This window comes from Cervus canadensis, chromosome 8, assembly GCF_019320065.1.
Source record: "Cervus canadensis isolate Bull #8, Minnesota chromosome 8, ASM1932006v1, whole genome shotgun sequence".
In the NCBI taxonomy this organism is placed as follows: domain Eukaryota; kingdom Metazoa; phylum Chordata; class Mammalia; order Artiodactyla; family Cervidae; genus Cervus; species Cervus canadensis.
The window spans coordinates 27735044-27755529 of NC_057393.1; the positions used below are offsets into that span (position 1 = coordinate 27735044).

The 20486-nt window shown below is 43.5% G+C and overlaps 1 protein-coding gene across 9 annotated transcripts in view; it reads right to left on the reverse strand.

Annotated features, from left to right (window-relative positions):
- GBF1 (golgi brefeldin A resistant guanine nucleotide exchange factor 1) overlaps positions 1–20486 on the reverse strand; it is a 119837-nt gene that overhangs the window by 14024 nt on the left and 85327 nt on the right. For 5 of the 9 annotated variants that reach the window (XM_043475598.1, XM_043475597.1, XM_043475593.1 and 2 more), the window contains 15 exons: positions 16810–16941; positions 12234–12352; positions 11587–11695; positions 11018–11078; positions 9771–9825; positions 5949–6096; positions 5402–5625; positions 4708–4876; positions 4066–4277; positions 3619–3717; positions 2813–3007; positions 2385–2574; positions 1622–1762; positions 1213–1301; positions 56–258 (listed from right to left, as the gene is read on the reverse strand). In XM_043475598.1, the coding sequence (XP_043331533.1) occupies positions 56–258; positions 1213–1301; positions 1622–1762; positions 2385–2574; positions 2813–3007; positions 3619–3717; positions 4066–4277; positions 4708–4876; positions 5402–5625; positions 5949–6096; positions 9771–9825; positions 11018–11078; positions 11587–11695; positions 12234–12352; positions 16810–16941 (2146 nt within the window). Of the gene's footprint in view, positions 1–55; positions 259–1212; positions 1302–1621; positions 1763–2384; positions 2575–2812; positions 3008–3618; positions 3718–4065; positions 4278–4707; positions 4877–5401; positions 5626–5948; positions 6097–8943; positions 9043–9770; positions 9826–11017; positions 11079–11586; positions 11696–12233; positions 12353–16809; positions 16942–20486 lie in introns of all 9 variants that reach the window. The other 4 variants (XM_043475595.1, XM_043475592.1, XM_043475600.1 and 1 more) reach the window with 3 other exon arrangements.

The following is a 20486-nucleotide window of genomic DNA, read 5'->3' on the forward strand; positions in this document are numbered from 1 at the left end:
GGTACTGTTTTGAACTGTCTGTCCCCCAACTACACGTTTCTTACAGTTTCCTCACCTCACAAAGCTCTCCAGCAAGTCAATGTTTTTGCGGTCACTCACAAACTCTCCAATCATTTTCTTGTCCAGTCGAGGGTTCTCTCGCAGCCACTGGGCTACCTCTGTGTTATCCATTGGGATGGTAAGGAGACCTTTCTCCTGCAAAAACTGGATCCCCTTCTTTGGTTTCTGGTTAAACTGCTCTGTGCCAGTGATCAGCAGCTGCAGGAGAAATACAGGAGGTGTCAAAAGCTGCTCTGCCCCTAAACCAGACAAGACCAGGCCTCCATCAGGGTCCACAGCTGGTCACCTAATGGATTCTTAGGACACGGCTCACTCCAGAACTAAGGCTGAATCATATTGGCCCTTAGATTTCCCCAATCTCCATTGTTTATGTAGAACTGGCTGAGGAACTCCTTCTTACTCCTTTTCTGAGTGCTAAAAATGCAGAGCACTCTCCTCCAACCTGAGAATCAGGGGAAAAAAGTAGAAGAAAGAGACTAGAGAGGGTTTTCTTTTCAGTTTTACAGCCATCTCTAGTGTCTGTTTACAGACTAACTGATTCTAGTCTTTCTTTACAGATTCCCCTTCCTTTGGGTTCCTAGCTCTTAAGCCCTGGAGTTTGAAAGATAAGGCAAACTACCTGTGATGATAACTTTTTGACTGTCTATTCACAGTTCTGCAATCAAGGGCACACATAAACCAAAGTCATATAGGCTGGCCTTAAGATGAAGAAGGGTTAAAAAGGTTTTCTTTGTGTTAAAAAAACCACAAAGCACAGTTATTTGAACTTTACTAAAAGCACCAGAATAAATGTCAATTCCCTTTTATTGCCAGTGATCACCCCAGAGCCCCAGATGACCAATAACCTTCAGTGACCCACAGGATACCAGTTCCCAGGACTCCTGTCACAAGTAACATTTGACTCTCAGTGAGGGCAGCATTTGCCCAGGAGCACACAATAGGAGGTCTTGATTACATGGCTTAGGAGTAAGGAAAGGGCTACAAAGGAGACTGGGGGGGCGGGGGGCTGCTGAAGTCCCAACAAGCACAAAAATTAGCCACAGGAAACTGGTCAGTGATCTGAAACTCTCCCTTGTTCTCTGAGACAGAACCCCACAGAGACCACCCAGTCAGAGCGGGTAGAGGTTGAGCTCTGGGGATATCTATATGTACCTTCTTTTTGTTTTTAATTTCAGTCAACTCCCGTGGATCTGGCAGGAGACAGGAAAATCGAGGTGGCTTCCGGGTAAACTTTTTGTCAGCTAGGAATGGGAGGGAAAGAGGGAAACACCAGTAAGACCTCTTTTACCAGGATAATGACTTTTAGAAGGATGCTGATATACCCTCTAGTGAAAAGAAGGATGTCTCAGAAAGTTTCTTGTGCTCATCAGTCTTTTACATCCCTAGAAGTCCTATTTTCTAGGGTTCCCAATGTTCTCCTTCCTCTCTCTGGGTCTGGAGCCAAGGTGAGTGGCCAAGTTCATTTGGGTACTGCCCTCAGGGGTTTCTGCTACCATCCACTCTGTTCTCCAACAGGCTTTCCAGCTGAGGGGGCTGAGGAAGATGGACACCCAGTACACACCCCCAGAGTCACCAGCTTCCTCCAGATCACTGCATCCTGGTTTCCCATGTTCTGCTGGCAGCCGCCCTCCACCTGGCAGATTCAGGCCTGAGATGTCTGGGGCCATGCCTGTAGCCTTCCCATCACTGGCTGCTCTCTCAGCTGATAAGAGAGAAGAAGCTAAATGAAGACTGGTGCTGTAGGAAGCCAAGAAGAGCTTCAGGAGAATCGAGTCTCAGGCAAAGGAGATCTACATGTTCCCACATAGGTCACCAGTCCTGACAGGATAAGCCCAAGCCCAAATAAGTATTCACTATCCCACATTAGTCAAGCATTAGATTCTATAGTTTAATAAAGAGATTACTGAGTCACTTTCCTTGATCTTCTGCACCTCAATCTCAAGGAAAAGTTAGAGAAGATCAATTAGCGTTGAGGCAGTTACTGGTAGTAGGAAAAGGAAAGGAGGAGAAGTAGGAAAAGCTTCCTTAAAGCCTGGAACTTTAAGGAACATAAGTCCTATATCCTTTAATCTAAATTCTCTTTTCTCCCCATAAAGAAATAACAATTCAGTAAAATAGACAAAGTATGGAAGGGGAGAAAGGGAGAAGTCCATGAGTACTGTTAATGTGCCAGGCTGGTCTATGATTCACATCACCAAATCTTAGAAACACAGAATTAGGAGTACTTCAGAGGAAGTAATGAAAGTGTAGGAGAAAGGATTCAGCGAGTAGAGAAGGGATAAACATAGACTCCTGGGATCCTCAAAGAAAGAAATTCCTCTCACTATTGTTGGCTTCTCGAGTGCCATCTACTGCCTCATAGCCAGGTCTGGCGGCCTCTTTCCTTTCTTGCTGGAGAAGGTTGTTGAGGACTTTGGCCTGGCAGTGGGCCTCAGTGCTGTCAATCACTGTCAATAGGGCATCGAGAGACAGCAGGTGTGTTGTATAGAGTTGACCAGACACAGGGAAGGCATTCTGGAAAGTAAACAGATCCAGTAGACTTGAGGTTAGAATATTTCTCCAAAAATCCTAAAACTGCCCATAACTTTTACAAAATTTTACATGCCCATAAATTTTACATAACTTTGAGAAAATGCCCTTCCTATTGTTCCCCAACTCTCAAGTGTTTCATTCCCTATATGTAGTATCCTCACTACCACCAAGGAGATTTCCTTAAGTTTTCTTTCTAGACACCAGGAACAATGCTCAGCACCTTGGACAGCAGCTTGGTGAGCTCTTCAAAGAGGTTGGAACAGTAGTAGTCACAATCATAGTTGATATAGAGCTCAGTGACAAAGCTGGGGATGTGCCAGAGCTGCACAATAGCTTCCAGGGCCATCTCCTTCATCTCATAAGGCATCTTGGGGTTCTCCACAGTGATGATCTCCATGAGCTTTTTGATGTACATCTGACAATAATCCAGTAATTGCCATTTGGATGGAGAAAGGGTTCAAGAAGAGGCAAATTAGACAGGAAGCAAATGCTAGCCAGGAAGCATGCATTAAGAGACAATGGTATTCCATACGTAAAGACATTCCCCTCTTTGCCCTTCATGACAGGGGCGGGCTGGTTCTCTAAATCTTACTTAGTCTTACTTAGTCTTACTTTGTGCCTGATCCAAAACAAGTTGCCTATTGCCCTTTTTGTGCTCTCTCTGTGAGCCTGATCTGGTCCTATTCAGGGTTCCTTTTTGCAATTTTCTGGTGAATTCAGCTTGACCTGTCTGCTTGTGTTGCAAAAGAACTACAGGCAAAAGAGTTGTACCCACTCACAGTGAGGTTACTTGCCAATTCTCACATTTGGGTTCTCCCATTTTAAAGCCAGGCAGATTTCTCTGGGCTCCTTTCAATTTGTCCATGAGAGAGGTTAGCCAGTGAACCAAACTATGGAGGTTAAAAGCACTCTCCTCAGATGCCACTAAATCCCACCCCTGCAGCATGACAAAGCTGATCCAAATGAAGATGCCGTGTATCTTCCTATTTATTTTCCCCCTTCCTTTTCCAAGTTCAAGAAACTCACCTCTAATTGGAACTTGAGATGCTCCCTCATGCTCTCAAAGAGTAGGAAGCATACCCGGAGGGAAGCAGCATAAAGGTTCAGTCGCTCTACGCTGAGTAGCTGGAGATCACAGTAGGATGGGCCATTAGGTTTCTGAACCTGACTTTGGCTCAACCAAGGGAAAAGCAGGAGAGCAAACTGTGGGAAGTTGCCACCAAGGGAACTCTATATCTGTGCTCTGAGGGAACTCTGTATCCAGCCATTCCTATGTTTCCCCTTGGTTGCCAGCATCCCCGGGGAATTAATGGAGGCCTCTTGACTATGACTAGTGGTCAGTAGAGGAGGTAGGTTCTTTCCTGGGTCCTATACTCTTCATACGAATCAGCCAAACCTCCCTGTGTCCCTGGCCCTTAAGAGACCCTGAAAAAAACCCAGGGGCTTGGTGCCCCTCTAGAAATCCAATCTTACCTGGAATAAGTGGCGGCACATCTCATCCTTGATGAGGCCCAAAAGGGTTTGGCACTGGGCTATGGGGGCAGACTCAAGAGCCACTGTGAGCAGATGCAGTCCCATGTGGATCATAACCTCTGAGTTGTGGCGGTCATGTGGGTTGGTGAGGGAGATGAGAAAGCGGAAGAGCTCACGGATGCAGGGAAGACCATAGGGGACCAAAGCTGTGCCTGGGAAAGGCCAGGAGGGAAGTGGGGCTGCTAAGAAACAACTGGCTCAATCACAGGACTAACCTGCCCTGTATTATACAGGCAATTTCAGATAAGTGATTCTCTTCCAAAAAATAACAAACAAACAAGTTTTTTTCTAGGGCAGTAGGGAGACTAGTCTCACTTACTGAAGGGAATCAGAATTGATGAGTCCACCTTTCTGTTAGAAGTCTCAAGCTTCTATTCTTCCCTTTCACTTCCTATTGTTAACCAAACTCCCTCTCTGTGTAAGCTAGGGAAGAGCGCCATCCAACAGTCCTCTGGCTTGATTCCATTTCCTCACTAGAAAATGGCCTAGAACATTGCCAGAAGACACCCTGGATCTAGGATGGTTTAGGGTCAGACAACTTAGTGGATCGGATAGGGCAAGAGCCTGTCTGGGAGTACTCACCTTCTTTCTGAGAGGACTGTGTAAAACGTACGCCCCGGGGGTTGACGTAATCCATGTCGTGGACAGAGGCAGAGTCAGAGTGGTCAGCAGGGGATGTGCATTCCTCTAACACTTCAGGGATGGATTCCACAGATGTTGACTGGGCCTTTTCCACATGGGCCCCTTCCTGCTATGACCAGTCGTGGGGAGGATATAGGAAAAACGATGAGGCAAGAGCAACTTGGAACTTATTTCCCTTAAGTCTCTGTCCTTCAAGTGTCTCTAATGGACTGTGGGTACAGGGCCAGCTCAGTGGGCTATGAATCACTGCAAGATCGTTTAGGTGAAGATGAAGATGAAGGACTCGGAAGACATCACCTGAGGAAACACTGACCTATGGTAACTAGAACCCCATACCAACAGAGGACCCCAGGGGCTTGGGATTTAGATCTTTAACATCCAGAAAAAGCCATGGCCAGCATCCTCACCTTTGCCAAGTACTGCCTGTATGCACAACTTGAAAATCCTGGGAGCTACCCACCACACTGAATCATGCTGTGTTTTTCCTAGGCAGCACAGCTAATTCTAGGAAACAGGGAAGAACCCCCACTGCCCCACCTTATTTTCAACCAAGGCCTGGATAAAGGAGCCAAGGAATCAAGCCAATTCCCACAGCAGAAGACTGCACAAGGATCTTTAGAAATCAAAGCCATACCTGTGGCTCAGGTTGCTCAGGAACCCCCAGCTCACTGCTGCCAGGCTCTGCAACTGTGCTGTACCCTGGAGAGCCAGGCTGCTCCAGGTCAGTGAGGTCCTCTTTGGAAGTGGTCTGGGAGGAGAACTCCAGACCACTGTCAGTAGAGGGGCTGACCACTGCTGAGGCAGTTTCTGAACTTGCAGAGGAGATGGGAGTGGGTACATCAATGAAGGGCATGCCACCTGCCAAATAAAGTAAGTAAAGCTTAAAGAAAAGAGACTCTGGGAAACACTTACCCTCCATGGCACCCTTTGCTTGTTTTTCCCTAGACTGCATATGCTGGTCTCTAAAGTAGTAAGAGTTCCACTAGAAGGAGAACAACCTTAAGTCACTGCAGAATTGCTAAATGGTCACAGTTTGACCTGACCTGGAGTTTTTCCTTTTTGCTCTCTGCTGAAGGACCAAAGTGCCTTAGTTAGTTGGTCTTCACTGACACAATTCCTGAGAAAGGCAGGAGCTTTTCTTCTATCTATTCTAATCAGAAAAAGCAGCTCAAGTTACTCACCACTGAGGTTAGAGGATAAGGTGGTTCCACTGGAGGTGGGCTGCTCTGAACCTGGTAAGACTTTGGTCATATGACGTGGGGCCCGGGGAGATCTCTTCTGTTTCTTCCACTTAGATGAATCACTCATGCCTCCTGCTCTCATTTTCAGCTGGAAATATCATACCTCATTAGCACTGATATTCAAATTAAGATTCTATCCCTAGAAATCTCCCTTCTTTAGTCCTACTGGTCCCTAGAAAATAGCCTATACATCACATCTGTATCAAAGTAACAATCGAGACCATCAGAGCACAGTCCTAGTCCTCTAGCTGGCCTTCTACATTTGCCACTTTAAAGGTCAGCCTGGGAGCCTCCAAGTGGAAAGTGACATTCTGTTTTTAGGCTGGTCATTGTTAAGGTCAATCCTCACACATCACTCTGCTTCCTTGAATCCCAGGTGGCCATCTTGAGCCCTGTAGATGGTACCCAACCCTTGTGCAGAAAGGGTAAGGGCAGGGGGTCCTTTGCCAGAAGCTTCAGATCTACAGGCCCTGGATCCCTGGGCTTTCCTCAACTACTTACATAGAAGCCTTTGACTCCAAGTTTTTACCCAGGTATGAGAGCCTACTTCTTCCCAGCCAAATGCTTAGCTTTCCTATTACTTCATGAATTGGGCCTAGATCCTAACCACATCCCTCACTCTTGATTGTCCACATCAAATGGGTCAAAGCTTCATTCCTTGGAATTATGGAAGGAGTGGTATCCCAGCTGACTTGTGGAGTTAAGGATGAAAAGTCATGTCATGCTGCTGCTCTGGTACTCCCAATTTCAGTATATAAATGAGCTCTTCTGTCGTTCTCACTGCTGGTCTTTCTAGAAGCAACTTTATGCTTTCAGATGCTAAGACTACTGATTTCTTAGACTCTTGCTCTATTCCATTTCCCTCCCTCTTGCTGTATTTCTATCCCTCTTATAGCTTCCTTTCAGTCACAAAAGAAAACCTTTATCATCTGTTGACTACTTTAGGTTATAAATTTTCATGCATTTTTTTCCACTCTAAGTTCACAGCTACTTTGTTTAGGCCCATTTCATTTTCTTTATCCCGATGCCTTCTCAGTTATGGTTTAATCCAATCCCCCTTCAGTTATATCAAACTATTCCTAGACTGATGGACCATTCCTGGGATGGGCAATAGAAATTCTCTTCTAGGAACTATTAGCATGACTCTAAAGAGAGTAGAAACAATTTTTCTCTCTGCCTCTTTCTAAAGGCTGAATATACCCATGTTATCCTTGGCCTATTCAATTCCTTCTGCTATCTGAGGGATAGGCCCCCCTTCTTCCCCCAAGCCCTCCAGAATCTGGCTAACCTTTGATGCTTTGCTTAGAAACCACATAATTTTTTCTTCCCTACCCATATCTCCACCGACAAAGGAGAGAACCCCAACAGATGAGCCCCACCTCCAGCTCTTAGTAACATAGCAACAGTCTAGCATTGGATTTACACTTTTTGTCCCTGCATCTCCAAAATGCCAGCAGTCATATGCCTAGAATAGAGCTTCAAGTGCTCTGAGTACTGGGATTCCAGTGGTAAGCAGGAACCAGGATGCACCCTCTGGGAACCACTGAAGCTCATCTGCGTCAAGTTCATGGCAAAAGAAAGTTCTGGAGGTAAGAGTCAGTCAAACATGCAGATAGGCCAGAAGTCCGAGAGATCAATGAGGGAAAATAGGAACCTCCTGGCTTAAACTGGAAACTGTCACTGAGCTCCAAAAAACACTCACATCTGGCTTGACTTGTGTGAGATATCTTTTCTCTCCAGGTGGCTCCCCAATTTCAGGAATTCCAGGTAGTCCCACTTTCACTGAGAAGCCAGTCACTGAGATTCCTTCCCACACTAGGATCATATCCCTTCTCCATCCTCTGCAAATGCAGCTTTAACCTGATTATTTCAATGGGTGTTCTCTGCCTCTTGGCTGGAGTAAGAGTTGAAAGGCTGCCAGTTCTTACAAGTGTCTCAGTCCTTTAAAAGTATAGCTGTGCTCCCTGTTCTAAGGTGGGGTGAAACTCTTCATCACCTTTTCCGTATAATTCTACTTCCAACGGACAATATAAGCTTTATTAAAAAAAAAAAAAGGGCAGCCACTGAAGAGAGCTGCAACTTGAGACTAGGCAAGCACACAAATGAAACTTTGAGACAAGGCATGCAGAGAGAACACAGGCCTGTGGACTGTCAAGTGCACACACACACAGTTCTTTTCATCTTCAATGACCTGAATGTCCACAACTACACCTCTAGCATGCACACTCTTGTGATAGCTTAGATAGCCCACACTGCCTTTTCTCCTTCTCCTTCCTAAAGCAGGGATATGGGGATTAGAGTAATCTTTAGCTTGCACCTCTTCTAAGTTCCCCTACTTCTCAAGGACAGAGGGCCCCTGGCAGATCACAAAGTATTTCCAGTGTCCTGGGCTAACCTGGGACCTGGTTCCTTTTCATCCATCTAGAGTCCTAAATCTTAGAATGACTCCTTTAATGGTAACCAAGAAAAAAAAGACCTCAACCAGACACACTACCCTTTCCCTCAAAACCAAGTTCAATTATCCAGCTAGAATCAAGGACTGTGCTTAAGCTTTCTAATGCCAGCTCTGAGACAGAGAGAGGGTAGAAAAGTGAAGGGTCTTGTTTGACGGTCCCTCATAGTTCCCCTAGAAATGATAGATATTAAGCCTCCTCACAAGATGTCAGCAGGACCCAGGCTCTCTATCTAGGCTCACTACACAATGTGTTACCAGTTCAAGGCTTCCTTCTGCCTCCAGGCAGCCAGATGCCCCATGAAAATTCCCAACACTGCAAAGTTACAAACACAAGCAGCTCTTCCAAAGCCATGCTGTATTACTAGGGAGGGGTATATTGTGCTCTACACAGAGAACATGGGACCCAGATGTTACATATAAAAAATAAACATTTAAATAAATAAATTAAAAGGGGGTAAGGAGAGGGAGAGGGAGAGAGACCTTGAGGTTCTTAAAGAGTAGTACCCTCTCTAACTGGTTCAGGGCTTTGGTCTGCTCCCCACTACTTAGCTCCAGTTTGTTGAGGAGACATGGAGAAATCTGTGAAAGACAGGCAAACGAACGATTTAAACAGAGTGAAATAAACTCAGACACAAGCCAACAGGATACAGGGCAGGAATGGGGATGGATGGCAGGGGAAATGGGAAGGTCAGGTTCATGCACCAAACAGCCAAGGGTCATCTTCAAGGGCAGAACCTCTTAGGACTGCAAGGAGAATCCTCATCAGAGACCTGTGAAGTCCAGGGCTTCAGTTTAAGATAGAAAGAGGCCATTCTTCTGAACACCATTCTTCTCCTAGCAGTTTGAGAACCTTCTGATCTGGAGTCAGACTTGATTTATCTTGTCAGAGGCTAGCCCAAGCATGAGCCCAGTCTAATCCAGTATCAGGGGATTTTAGGTATAGCCTCTCTAGGCTTCCTACCAGCTGACAAGACTGGGCCCTGAGGGGATGGCTGGACTTTCACCTTTATCAGCATACATTTCTTGCCCAGCTTGATGGGCCTCACCCAGTTTCCATGAAGGACTGGCTCACTAGCTTACATGGTGGGTCAACAAAGATAGGCTAGAAAGGAAAGGCTGGGGAAGGAGAGGTACTTGGGAAAGAGGTACCTGGAAAATTTCTTGGTAGAGGAGTGATAACTATTTCTAGATTCCAAGCAAACCTGTCTAGGCAAAAGCATACTTTTGCTAAGCAAGGGTATCCAGGAAAATCCCGATAGCACAGAAGCTGGGAGATTGAAGTGTGGGTGAAGGATAGCAGGTCATACCTTTTTCATGTTGGTCCCCATATAGTTCTTGGGTTCTTCTTTAAACTGAGGTAACCTGTAAGATAAGAAAATCCCAACAGTAATTGGGGATAACAGTAATTGGACTGTAATTAGGGATAATAACAAATACTCCCCTTCATGCCAGCCACAGCCCACACAGCCCAGTGTCAGAGTCTCTTAGGAAAAGCTAGAAAAAGAAACAGGCTAATTTCACCCTTTTCAGAGCTTCATCGAAGGGCCACAGAAACTGAGGGAAGTGGAACACAGACACATTCTAAAAAAGAAGGTAGTTGTCATGAGGGAAAGGTGACTAAGTACCCCTGGAGTGCAGAGGCTCTTTTCATCTTTAAACTGATACTTTCCTGCTTGTATTCACCTGGAAGATATTGCTGAAAGTCATGATATGGGGAGAGAGTAGTCTATTAAAACCCCAGGAGACTGGGCATAAGGTCAGAAGTGTAAGGCAGATGAAGTTTTGAAACCAGTAAATTCGAACCTGGGAAGTAGGAAACAATTAGCAGCAGGGTCCAGAGGCAAATCTAGTCTGTGGGTAATAAGGATTATTATTTATAGATTTGAGAGCAAAAATAAATCCCAGGGGGAAGTGTGTGTGTGTGTGTTTTAACAGACTATTTAAAAAAGCAATCTTAGTCTCACAGTACACTGATTTCCCATATAACCCTTACTCCCCTAGAAGCATAACCTCCTCCATCATCAATATCCCTTAGGGGAAGCTGTAACGCGCTCGCCTCAGGGCTAAGTTGAGGGCCTCGATGAGGGTAACCAACGGTTTTGGATTGCAGGGATGCAGGACTTCCAGTGTTCAAATGGGGCCAGTCAGGCAAACCAGGATTGTTGGTTACCCTAGCCTTGGTCCTTCCTCACAGAAACTGGACTGAGTTCTGGGAGCTCAGCAACCTGCCCCAGGCTCCCTTGAGTTTAGCTTCCTCTCTGGGTTTCCTTTCCCAGCTGCTACCTGCACAGAAGCTGACAAGTTTGGGAAGAAGTTCTGTCAGCCTAGATCAAATAACCCTCTGATTCCCTCTGATTCCCTCTGAGACCAAGCCAGCTCCCTCCTCCTTCTCCCTTGCATGGTAACCCTGGGCCCAGAGAACTACTCCCATCCACAATCTCAGTAGCCTCTGATGTGGCTGTGGGGTTGGCCAGGTCCCTGAAGTGGCTGTGTGGAAGCAGGCAGGCTCAAGAGGCCTGGGCAGCCAGGCTGAAGCAAACAGCAGCAGGTTTACCTTGTGAAGAGCAGCTGCACCATGTCTACGAGAGTGTGCTCTGCGGATTTTCTCAATAACTCTGCACAGGCAAAAACAAATAACACAGGTGTCATTACTTGCCGTGCTATTATCAGGAGGCTTCTCAGAGCAGACTCCCCTCCAAACCTTGTTTACTAAGGATTATACCAAACTTATTAAAACCAGCTCCAGCTTAGCTTGGCAGCCATAACTTCACCTATCCACTAGATGGCACTACTGAGTCAGGAAAAAAAGGCACAAGGACATGTTCTCAGGGGTTGCAGGCTGGTGTCAATCCCAGAAACCTCAAGGGAAGGAGATCTGGTTCTGGGCTCAGTAAGTCTGCGATCTAGCCCAATTCCTGCCCTGGCACAAAGAGTTAAGGTCTCTTCTAGCCACACAACAAATTGTCAAGTACAGAGACTTCAAGATCCCTATGGCTCCACAAGGTAGGTGATGGAGAAGTCATGAGTTTTCTATCTCTCTGGGGTTCAGAGACAGAATCCTGTATTCATACTCACAGATACTGCCCCTAGGAATGATGAAGGGCCCAGTATTCAAGCACCTACCACTGAGCCTCATTTCAAAGCAGATCCGGAAGCAAGACTGCATAATCTCACACACAGATTCATTGGTTAGGTGGGCACCTACTGGGGTCAGCAACAGAGTCCGCAGTACCTACCAGAAAGAAAAAGCAGACACTATGATAAACAAGGCAGGCTGGGTGAAGAAGGGTGTATATGAAGGGGGAGAAAGTGCCTCCTGTTTCTCTAGTCTCCTATGGAAGCACTCAGGGGTGAGAAAGAGGTTAGCAAGAAAGCTGACCTTGCTTCGGCTTGGTGCTGGTGGTCAAGTCTCTCAGGAGCTTATCTTAGGAGCTGTGTCTTTATGTTATTTGACCCCGACATAGTGCAGCACTCATTTCTGCCCTAGCCCACAAACCCAACGGATGGATGGCACAGATATAGTCTGCCAGAGGTCCAAGTGTATTCAGGGTTCCGGTTATTTGATATCAATATCAAATTTAAAGCTTTTTATTATTTTCCTTAGAAAAAGCTTTTACTTTGGGTATGGAGCAGCTTGTTTGGAAACAAAGTAGCTCTCTAAGCCTCAATGGAGTCAAAACACAGCTTCACATTGCTGGCAGGCTCCAGTAAGCAGAGTCGGAGACACCAGCTCCTGGCCATTAGCCTAATTGCTGTCCCCCTCCATTTACCTGAAGGATTTTCATCAGGACAACCTCATCGCTGGCAGGATCTGTGCCCACAAAACGGGCATGGGTGACAGCATCTGCCATGTTCTCCATGCCCTCTGCTGTGCCCTCATGGGTGGGATCTGCTCCAGCAAAGAAAAAAAAAGAAAGGATATGAAGAGGAGAGACAAAAAGTCAAGACGTCCTGTGTAGGGTCTATTTTGAAAGACTTTAGTTTTCTCCTCTTCAATTCTCTAACCCATGGCTCCTTGAATTACCTGAGAGTTTTTGCCCATAATTGGCTGATATATGTTGTGCCCATCTCAGCACAAATGCTACTGTGTAAAAGTGGTTCTCAATCATATATAGAATCATCTGGAGGGCTTGTAAAAAATAAAAATTGCTGGCCCACACCCCAAATTTTTGATTTAGTAGGTCTAGTATGGGGCCTGAGAATCTGCATTTCTAACAAGGTTCCAGGTAAAGTTAATGCTGCTGGTCAGGGGACCACACTTGGGAATCACTGCTGTAATGCTACTCACTTGACAGAGGAAGGACCTCGAAATTTGAGGTTTTGGCCCAGAGCAAGTGCCTGGGAGGGCCAGAGCTTTGAATACCAAGGTTATAGCCTTTCTCTTTTTATGTTCTCTTTCAACATATCTCTCTATCTGACTGCTTTTGGAATGCAGTATTCAGGTGCAACTGAGGTAGGGGAGTAGAAGTAAAAAATGGACAGTCACTGCTGCCAATATGCAGATCTGGGTGCCCATTAGAGCAAACCAGAGAGCACTTCCTGCTTATTAAAAACAGTATGTCATGGACAAGAATCCTTAACTAAAGATTAAGGAGTGATAGGGGACAAACTGAAGAGGACTGGAGGCTAGCTAACTGGGAAATAGGAGGGAGGAAGACCTCAAACTGTGAATAAGAGGGGAGATGCCAGCTCTGACAACCAGCACTGGGGTAGAAGCTAACACAAATGTTGCCAAGGAGGAAACTGCTCCCGTTCATGATTTAAATACCCATAAGGAGTAGACAAAGAAGTGACCTCCATCAAGGCTTACAAGGGTCCTCCAGAACAGCCTGGATTGTTCTTGGGGGGCACAAGTAGGAAAAAAAAAAGGTGGGAATATGACAAAAACTTTGTGAGTGACAGATAAAAATGCTCTAGAGGTGGCATGGTGTAAGGTAAGAAAACCTCCTAGTTTTTAAGTGTAGGAATTAGAAGAAATTCTCACTATTCTCTTTCCTTGTACCTGAAAATAATGGAGTTCCTGAATTTGAAGCTCAGGGGATGGCTGAGAAACAAGAACATTTCTCTTGCAACAATGAGCCAGAACACTTTCATCAATTGTGAGTGGTTTTCATTTTTCTCTTCTGTCCTGGTTAGTCTCTGATACCTGGTCAAAGACTCTCATTGTCCTATTTACTTCATGCCTCTACTCAGCATCATGAATGGCTACTTTAGAGGTCATGCAGAAGGAAGCCAATTTCATGATGCTATATAGTAGAGGAAGTGACCCAGCTCCTTCTATTACCCAACCCTCCATGTTTCTCCCAATCAATACAGAAAATCCTATACTTTCAAGGCAGTTGCCTGAGTCCTCTTGCACAGCCCTGCTGGGCAGAGTCCACAGAAGGACCTTTCCTTGCACAGAAAATCCAGGGCCTTCGTGTTGCTGTGTGGGTGTTTCAGAGCTCCTAGTGAATGGCAGCCTTGCTCTCACCTCACAAACTTCTGGGGGTTTATTTCTTCCCCTCTTTCGGTAACCTCCCTAGTTAAAGTGATTTAAGCTCTATTGATCTTTTTGTAGCTCTTATCCTCTGAGCTTGAATGAAGTAGCAAACTTAATTTTCTAAAAAGGCTAGAACAAAAAAAAATTAAAAATTTTAAAAAAATAAATAAAAAGGCAAGTACAAGTGACAGGTCCTATGAACCACAGGCAGAGCCTCACAAGTCAGGCAATCAGAAGCACAAATCCTGATCTGGCAGCTGTGTGGGACCAAATAAAAGGCTGGTCTTTGGAGTAGGATCTAAAATAATCCTAGAAGCCTTCATCACAGGATTGAGAGATGGAGGGCAGTTCCTTCAAGAAGAGCAACCTAAACAAAAGACTGGCTCACTTAACAGACCTTATCTTCCCCAGGACCCCTTCTCTAGAACCCCCTCCTTTCCTGGCCACCCTGGAGAAGACCGCAGGGAAATCTGCCAGTCTCATCTCCTTTGCCTTCTGGCTTTCAGACACTGCTTCCTGTTCCTTTTCTCATGCCCACTGCAATCACCACCTCCAGCATTCTCTTTTCCCACCACAGGAAACTCCAGCGACCAGCTGGCCTGAGGTCTCCAATGACCAGCTTGTCTGCCAAGCCAAGAAAGGCGAGAGAGTAACGCTGACAAAAGAGCAGAGAAAAAAGGCAGAGGGCAGCTCCTGGAGGCCATGAAGAGAGATGACCTGCAGGTGGTGCTCAGGGCAAGGCTCTAGGTAGCTAGGCCTGCTTTTTGCTTAGGATAAGTATGAAGCTAGGACCAGGGTGCCTGGAGAAGCTGATGCCCCTATTCAGAACCTAGCTGGCACCAGCATATTTGCTCCCAATCCTGAATGCTTCAACTAAACAAATCCAATTTTCTAGGAAAGATAAAGGGTTTTCTTGCCTTGAATTGAAGGTCATTTTCCTTTCTTGCTAGCTACCTGAGCTTCCACTTTTCCTGTCTCCCTACTTAGAAACAAGGACAGCTGCCTGTGTTCTATGTTCCTCACCACTACACATGGGCAGACAATATGAGAAAAAGAATTCAGGATTTTGAGTGACAAAGTCAACTAAAAAGAAATTAAAAAAATACACCATAAACAAATTCAGAGATAAACAATAGACTGGATAAAATATTTGGACTAGATTGAAAGAAATTTGTAACATTATGATAGACAATGGGTTAATATCCTCACTATACAAAGAACTCCTACAAACTGATAAGAAAAACAAAGACAATTCAATAAAGGAGAAGACATTCAAATTTCAAGTACAGGAATCTGTCATACAAAAGGAAATTTTATAATAAAGCTATGTAAACAAGGAAGCTTCTTTCAGCATTATTGATAATGGCTCAAAATAAGAAACAATTTGAGCTTCTCTGGTGGGCGAGTGGTTAAGAATTGCCTGTCAATGCAGGGGAAATGAATTTGATCCCTGGTCTGGAAAGATTCCACATGCCCCTAAGCAACTAAGCCTGTGTGCCACAACTACTGAGCCAGCATGCCCATGTGTCTAGAGCTTCTGCTCCCCAACAAGAGAAGCCATCACAATGAGAAGCTGGTGCACCACAATGGAGAGTAGCCTGGGCTCACCACAACTAGAGAAAGCCCATGTGCAGCAAGGAAGACCCAGCACAGCCAAAAATAAATAAATCTTTTCTAAAAAAAAAAACCAGAAACAACCTAAATATTAAATATCGTCCAATAAGAGAATGATTGAGTGAACTGTGTTATATCTATACTATACAAATTATACAGCTAACAAAAAGAAAAAAATCTTACCAGGGACTAAGAGGCAGGGGAAATGGTGTATTATTGCTTAATGGTTAAAATTTCTTGTCTGGTATGATGAAAAAGTTTGAGAAACAGATGGTGGGGATGGCTGTACAACACTGTGAATGTAGTTAACGCCACCGAATTATGTACTTTAAAATGGCAAATTTTAAAAAAAAAAAAAAGGCAAATTTTATATTATGTATATTTTATTACAATAAAAAAAGAACGTACAAACTTCCAGTTTTAAGATTAATAAGTTCTGGGGATGTAGTGTACAGCATGATGACTGTAGTTAACAATGCTGTATTGTATGTTTGAAAGCTGCTGAGACAACAGAACTTAAAAGTTCTCATCACACACAAAAAAATGTTGCTATGTGAGGTGATGGACTTAACAAAGTATGGTAATCATTTTGCAACATATGCATATATCAAATCATTATACTGTCCATCTTAAACTAATACAATGTTATACGTCAATTATATCAATAAAATCAGAGGGAAAAGAATACATCAGATAGATAATTATATTATGTACACTGTTATTATGTATACTATTAGATGAGAAAAAAATTTAGCAAATAATTCTTTTTTTATTTCTTTTTAAAAAGAAGTAGAACTTTATATATATTTATATACATGTATGGAAAGGTATAGAAAGATTCAAACCTTCCTGTTAACATCATTTACCTAAAGAAGGATGAGGAACATTGACAGAGACCATTAACTTTTCTTGTAGTCACCTCTTTATTATTTATCTTCTTAAAATAATCATACATTATATTTGAAAAATAAACTAAAATCAAACCTCCAAGGGCATCATATCCTTAACTGCCTTCAAAGCACAAAGAAATCAGTAGTCCCAAGGAAACCTCCTCTCACTCCCCACTCTGTACAACCTCAATCAATTAGTGTGATGAGTAACTAAAAAACAATCCTATTTCTTTCCTACAAGGAAACAGATAGCTGGGGAAAACTTTCCAGCATCACCAGCTCATTGCCTAAAGCCTGACCACCCTGGGAAAGGCAAAGAACTGAAAGAGTGTGGTCACTCAAAAAAGCCTGAGTGCTTACCTATGAGCGCATAGGATAGGAACTTGTTGACAGAGGTGAGTGCAAGTCCAGTTATAGGGCCAGTGGTATCTTCAGAGCGAATTACTTCCAGAAATGGACGAAGGAACACATTGGGCTCAATTTCTGAGAGTTCTGTAAGAAAAGAAATGAGCATGAAGAGGTGCCATCTTGCAAGAAACTAAATGTAGAAAAAGGCCATTTTGTCTGTGCTGTGAGGCAAAGTTCTTAGTTGCTGGGACCATCATCCTCCTTCTGGATTATCTTGAATCAAACTCCAGATGCTACGTTGTTTTATCTGTAAAATTTTTAGTTTGTAGCTCTAAAAGATTAAAAAGCTTAAAAAAAGCCCCAAACCCCCACAGTATCATCACCATATTTAAAAATTAACAATAAAATGGTTAAGACAGTAAATTTTATGTTTTTAATATACATATACACACACACACATATTTTAAACCACAGCTTAAAAATTAACAGTATTCTTTAATATCATCAATACAGCTGGGTCAATTTTCCATGTCCATTTCACCACCCTCCCTAGGGATACATAGGTAAACCTCATTTTGAGTACAGCCAACATGGCCAAAGAGATCTCAGGACGAGCTGCTGTCTTCAGGTCTTTTGTAGTTATAATCAAGGTCACTTCTCTCAGAGATAAAGAATGCAGCACATCCCAGGAAGTTGAGGGGGAAACTTGTGGTTTATAGTCCCTTGCTGAAAAATAATTTTAAAAAGAACAAAAGGCTGTGTTGGAGGCAGTTTATATCTAAGGACAACCTAGACAGCATATTAAAAAGCAGGACATTACTTTGCGGACAAAGGTCTGTCTAGACTAAGCTATGGTTTTTCCAATAGTCATGTACAGATATTAGAGTTGGACCATAAAGAAAGCTGAGCACCAAAAAATTGATGCTTTTGAACTGTAGTGTTGGAGAAGACTCTTGAGAGTCCCTTAGACTGCAAGGAGATCAAACCAGTCAATCTTAAAGGAAATCAGTCTTGAATATTCATTGGAAGGAGTGATGCTGAGGCTGAAACGTCAATACTTTGGCCGCCTGATACTAAGAATTGACTCATTGGAAAAGACCCTGATGCTGGAAAAGACTGAAGGCAGGAGGAGAAGGGACAACAGAGGATGAGATGGTTGGATGGCATCACCAATTTGATGGATATGAGTTTGAGCAAGTTCCGGGAGTTGGTAATGGACAAGGAAGTCTGGAGTGCGGCAGTCCACGGGGTCACAAAGAGTCAGACACCACTGAGTTACTGAACTGGACCAAAAGGTCCTAATCACTCTCCAGCCTTCTTTCAGTCTACAGTAAGCAGAGGGCTAACTACCTTGAGATGATGAGGTGATTCATGATCTTTATTTCACAGATGAAAAAAATAAGGCTCAGACCAGACAAGACTGACCTCAAATCACACAGATAGTAAGAAGCAGAGCTGGAATTTGAACCCATACATATGGTTCTAAAACCTACAAAAACATTACATCTATTCTATTTAATTATCAGCACAAACTCCTGAATTTAGGCTTCATTCCAGGTCTAAGAAGCTACTCTATACTGGACTTGCTCAGTATATAAACCCCTATTATGCCTGGGGTTTAATTTTTGTCTTTCTACGGTGCTATCATATGTCAGACACTAGCTTCCTAAAAGGATTCCTAAACAGGCTAGAAAGACTTAAGGACTGGATAAGGGCTGCCCCACCTTTAGAGACAAAAGGAAGCTGGGTTTCCTAAGCACCTCCATTTTCATGCAAATATAGGGAGCTTCCCACTCAATTCCTACCACGCCCCTCTCTGGGTAAACAATCTCTGGCCCGGCTGCTCCTCAGATTAATGCTTTAATTAATTGGCAGATTGGGTAGCATTTTCCAAGCTTGTCTGTACAGTGATCACATCAGCTGTATAAAACCTGCTTCTCATCCCCCGCTACCCCCACCAAGAGATGTACAATCTGCAGAAAAAGCCTAGAGAAAAACCTTTGTGTGTGTGTATGTAAGATGGTAAAGGGTTGAGATGTAAGGAATAGAAATATTTGGGAAAACTGAAATATATAAAATACCTTTAAAAAGCAGACTGAGAAAATTAAAGTCATCTAGTCCTGCTGCTTTAGGAACACAACTCTATTACATACAATTTGGTTTGTCATTAAAAAAATATAGGTTGGGAATATCTGAGATATGAAACTGTTAAATGGAAAAAAATTTTTTGAGACGTAGGATAGGGAACAGATTTTTCTGAACATTCACCCAGTTGCTATACCTATATTTGCTTTGTAGTCAAAGATGTGCGCAATTTTACAACCAGCATTTGACACTTTCAGGGCTAAGTACATTCTGCTTCTTTTTGTTTTTTAATTTTTTTAAATTCGTTAAAACTGACTCTTTGAGTCCTATAAATTTTAACACACACATAGGGTGTGGGCTCCCAAAGCCAAATGATTTAATGTACCAAAGAGGAGTTTCTCTCCTGTTCTCAGTAGGCTTGAAATTGATGGAAGTGTGATCTGTCTCTGCAGGGCTGCTTCAACTGAAGGTTTTGAAAGAACAAGTTCCAGCAACAAATTTTTTCTAATATTGGTTAGAAGAGCCCAGGGAGAGAAGAAATAGGCTTCCCCCATGCCAGTCTAGCCTTTCCACAGAGGAAAGGGCTTTTCTGAATTCAGGTCCACGTTCATAGGTGGCCATTCCCTTAAACCTAATCTCAGTGTCTTCAGCCCTCAGTCTTAGAAGGCAGGGCCTGATATTCGGCTGCATCATGTGGATGCCATTCTTGGTGTGAACTAGGCTGAGATTTGTATATTAAGATTCTTTGGGTACTTAAAAAAATGTTTTTTAATTTTAATTATCATATAGTAAAATTGACTTTTTTAGTATACAGATCTATGAGTTTTTACATACACATAGATCCCTGTAAGCACTGTGTCAGTTGGAATACAGAACAGTCTCATCACCCCAGAAAACTCCCTCTGTTATTCCTGTGTGATCACACCCTCCCCCTACCCCAACTCCCGTGAACCACTGATCTATTCTCTCACCACAGTTTTACCAAAGAGGTCATATAAATGGACTCCTACAGTATGTAACCTTTTCAGGTTGATTTGTCTAAACTGCTGCCTAACTCAATAGTCTGTTCCCTTTTTACTGCCAAGTGGTATTCCATTGCATGTTTCTACCACAATTTGCTTATCCATTCACTAGCTGAACAACATTGGGCTTCTCCATTTTGGGACAATTATGCATAGAGCTGCTATAAACATTTGGGTACAGGTTTTTGTGCAAAGAACATTGGTTTTCATCTGTCTGGGATAAATATCCAGGAGTAGGATTTCTGGGTGAGAGAATAAGTGTATGTTTGGTTTTATTAAGAAACTGCCAAAAAAAAAAAGAAACTGCCAAACTGTTTTTCCAGAGTCCTGTACCATTTTGCATTCCCACTAGCAATGAGGATTGTGATTTCTCCACAGCCTCTCTAGTGCTTGGTATTTTCAGTACTTTTATTAAGTCATTCTAGTAAGTAAGCAGTGGTATCTCAATGTGGGTTAAATTTGCCTTGCCCTAATGGCCAGTGACATCAAACACCATTTGGTGATCTGTCTGTCCAAGTTTTTGCCCATTTTTTGATGGAGTTGTTTTCTTACTGTTGAGTTTAGAGACTTAAACAAGTGCCT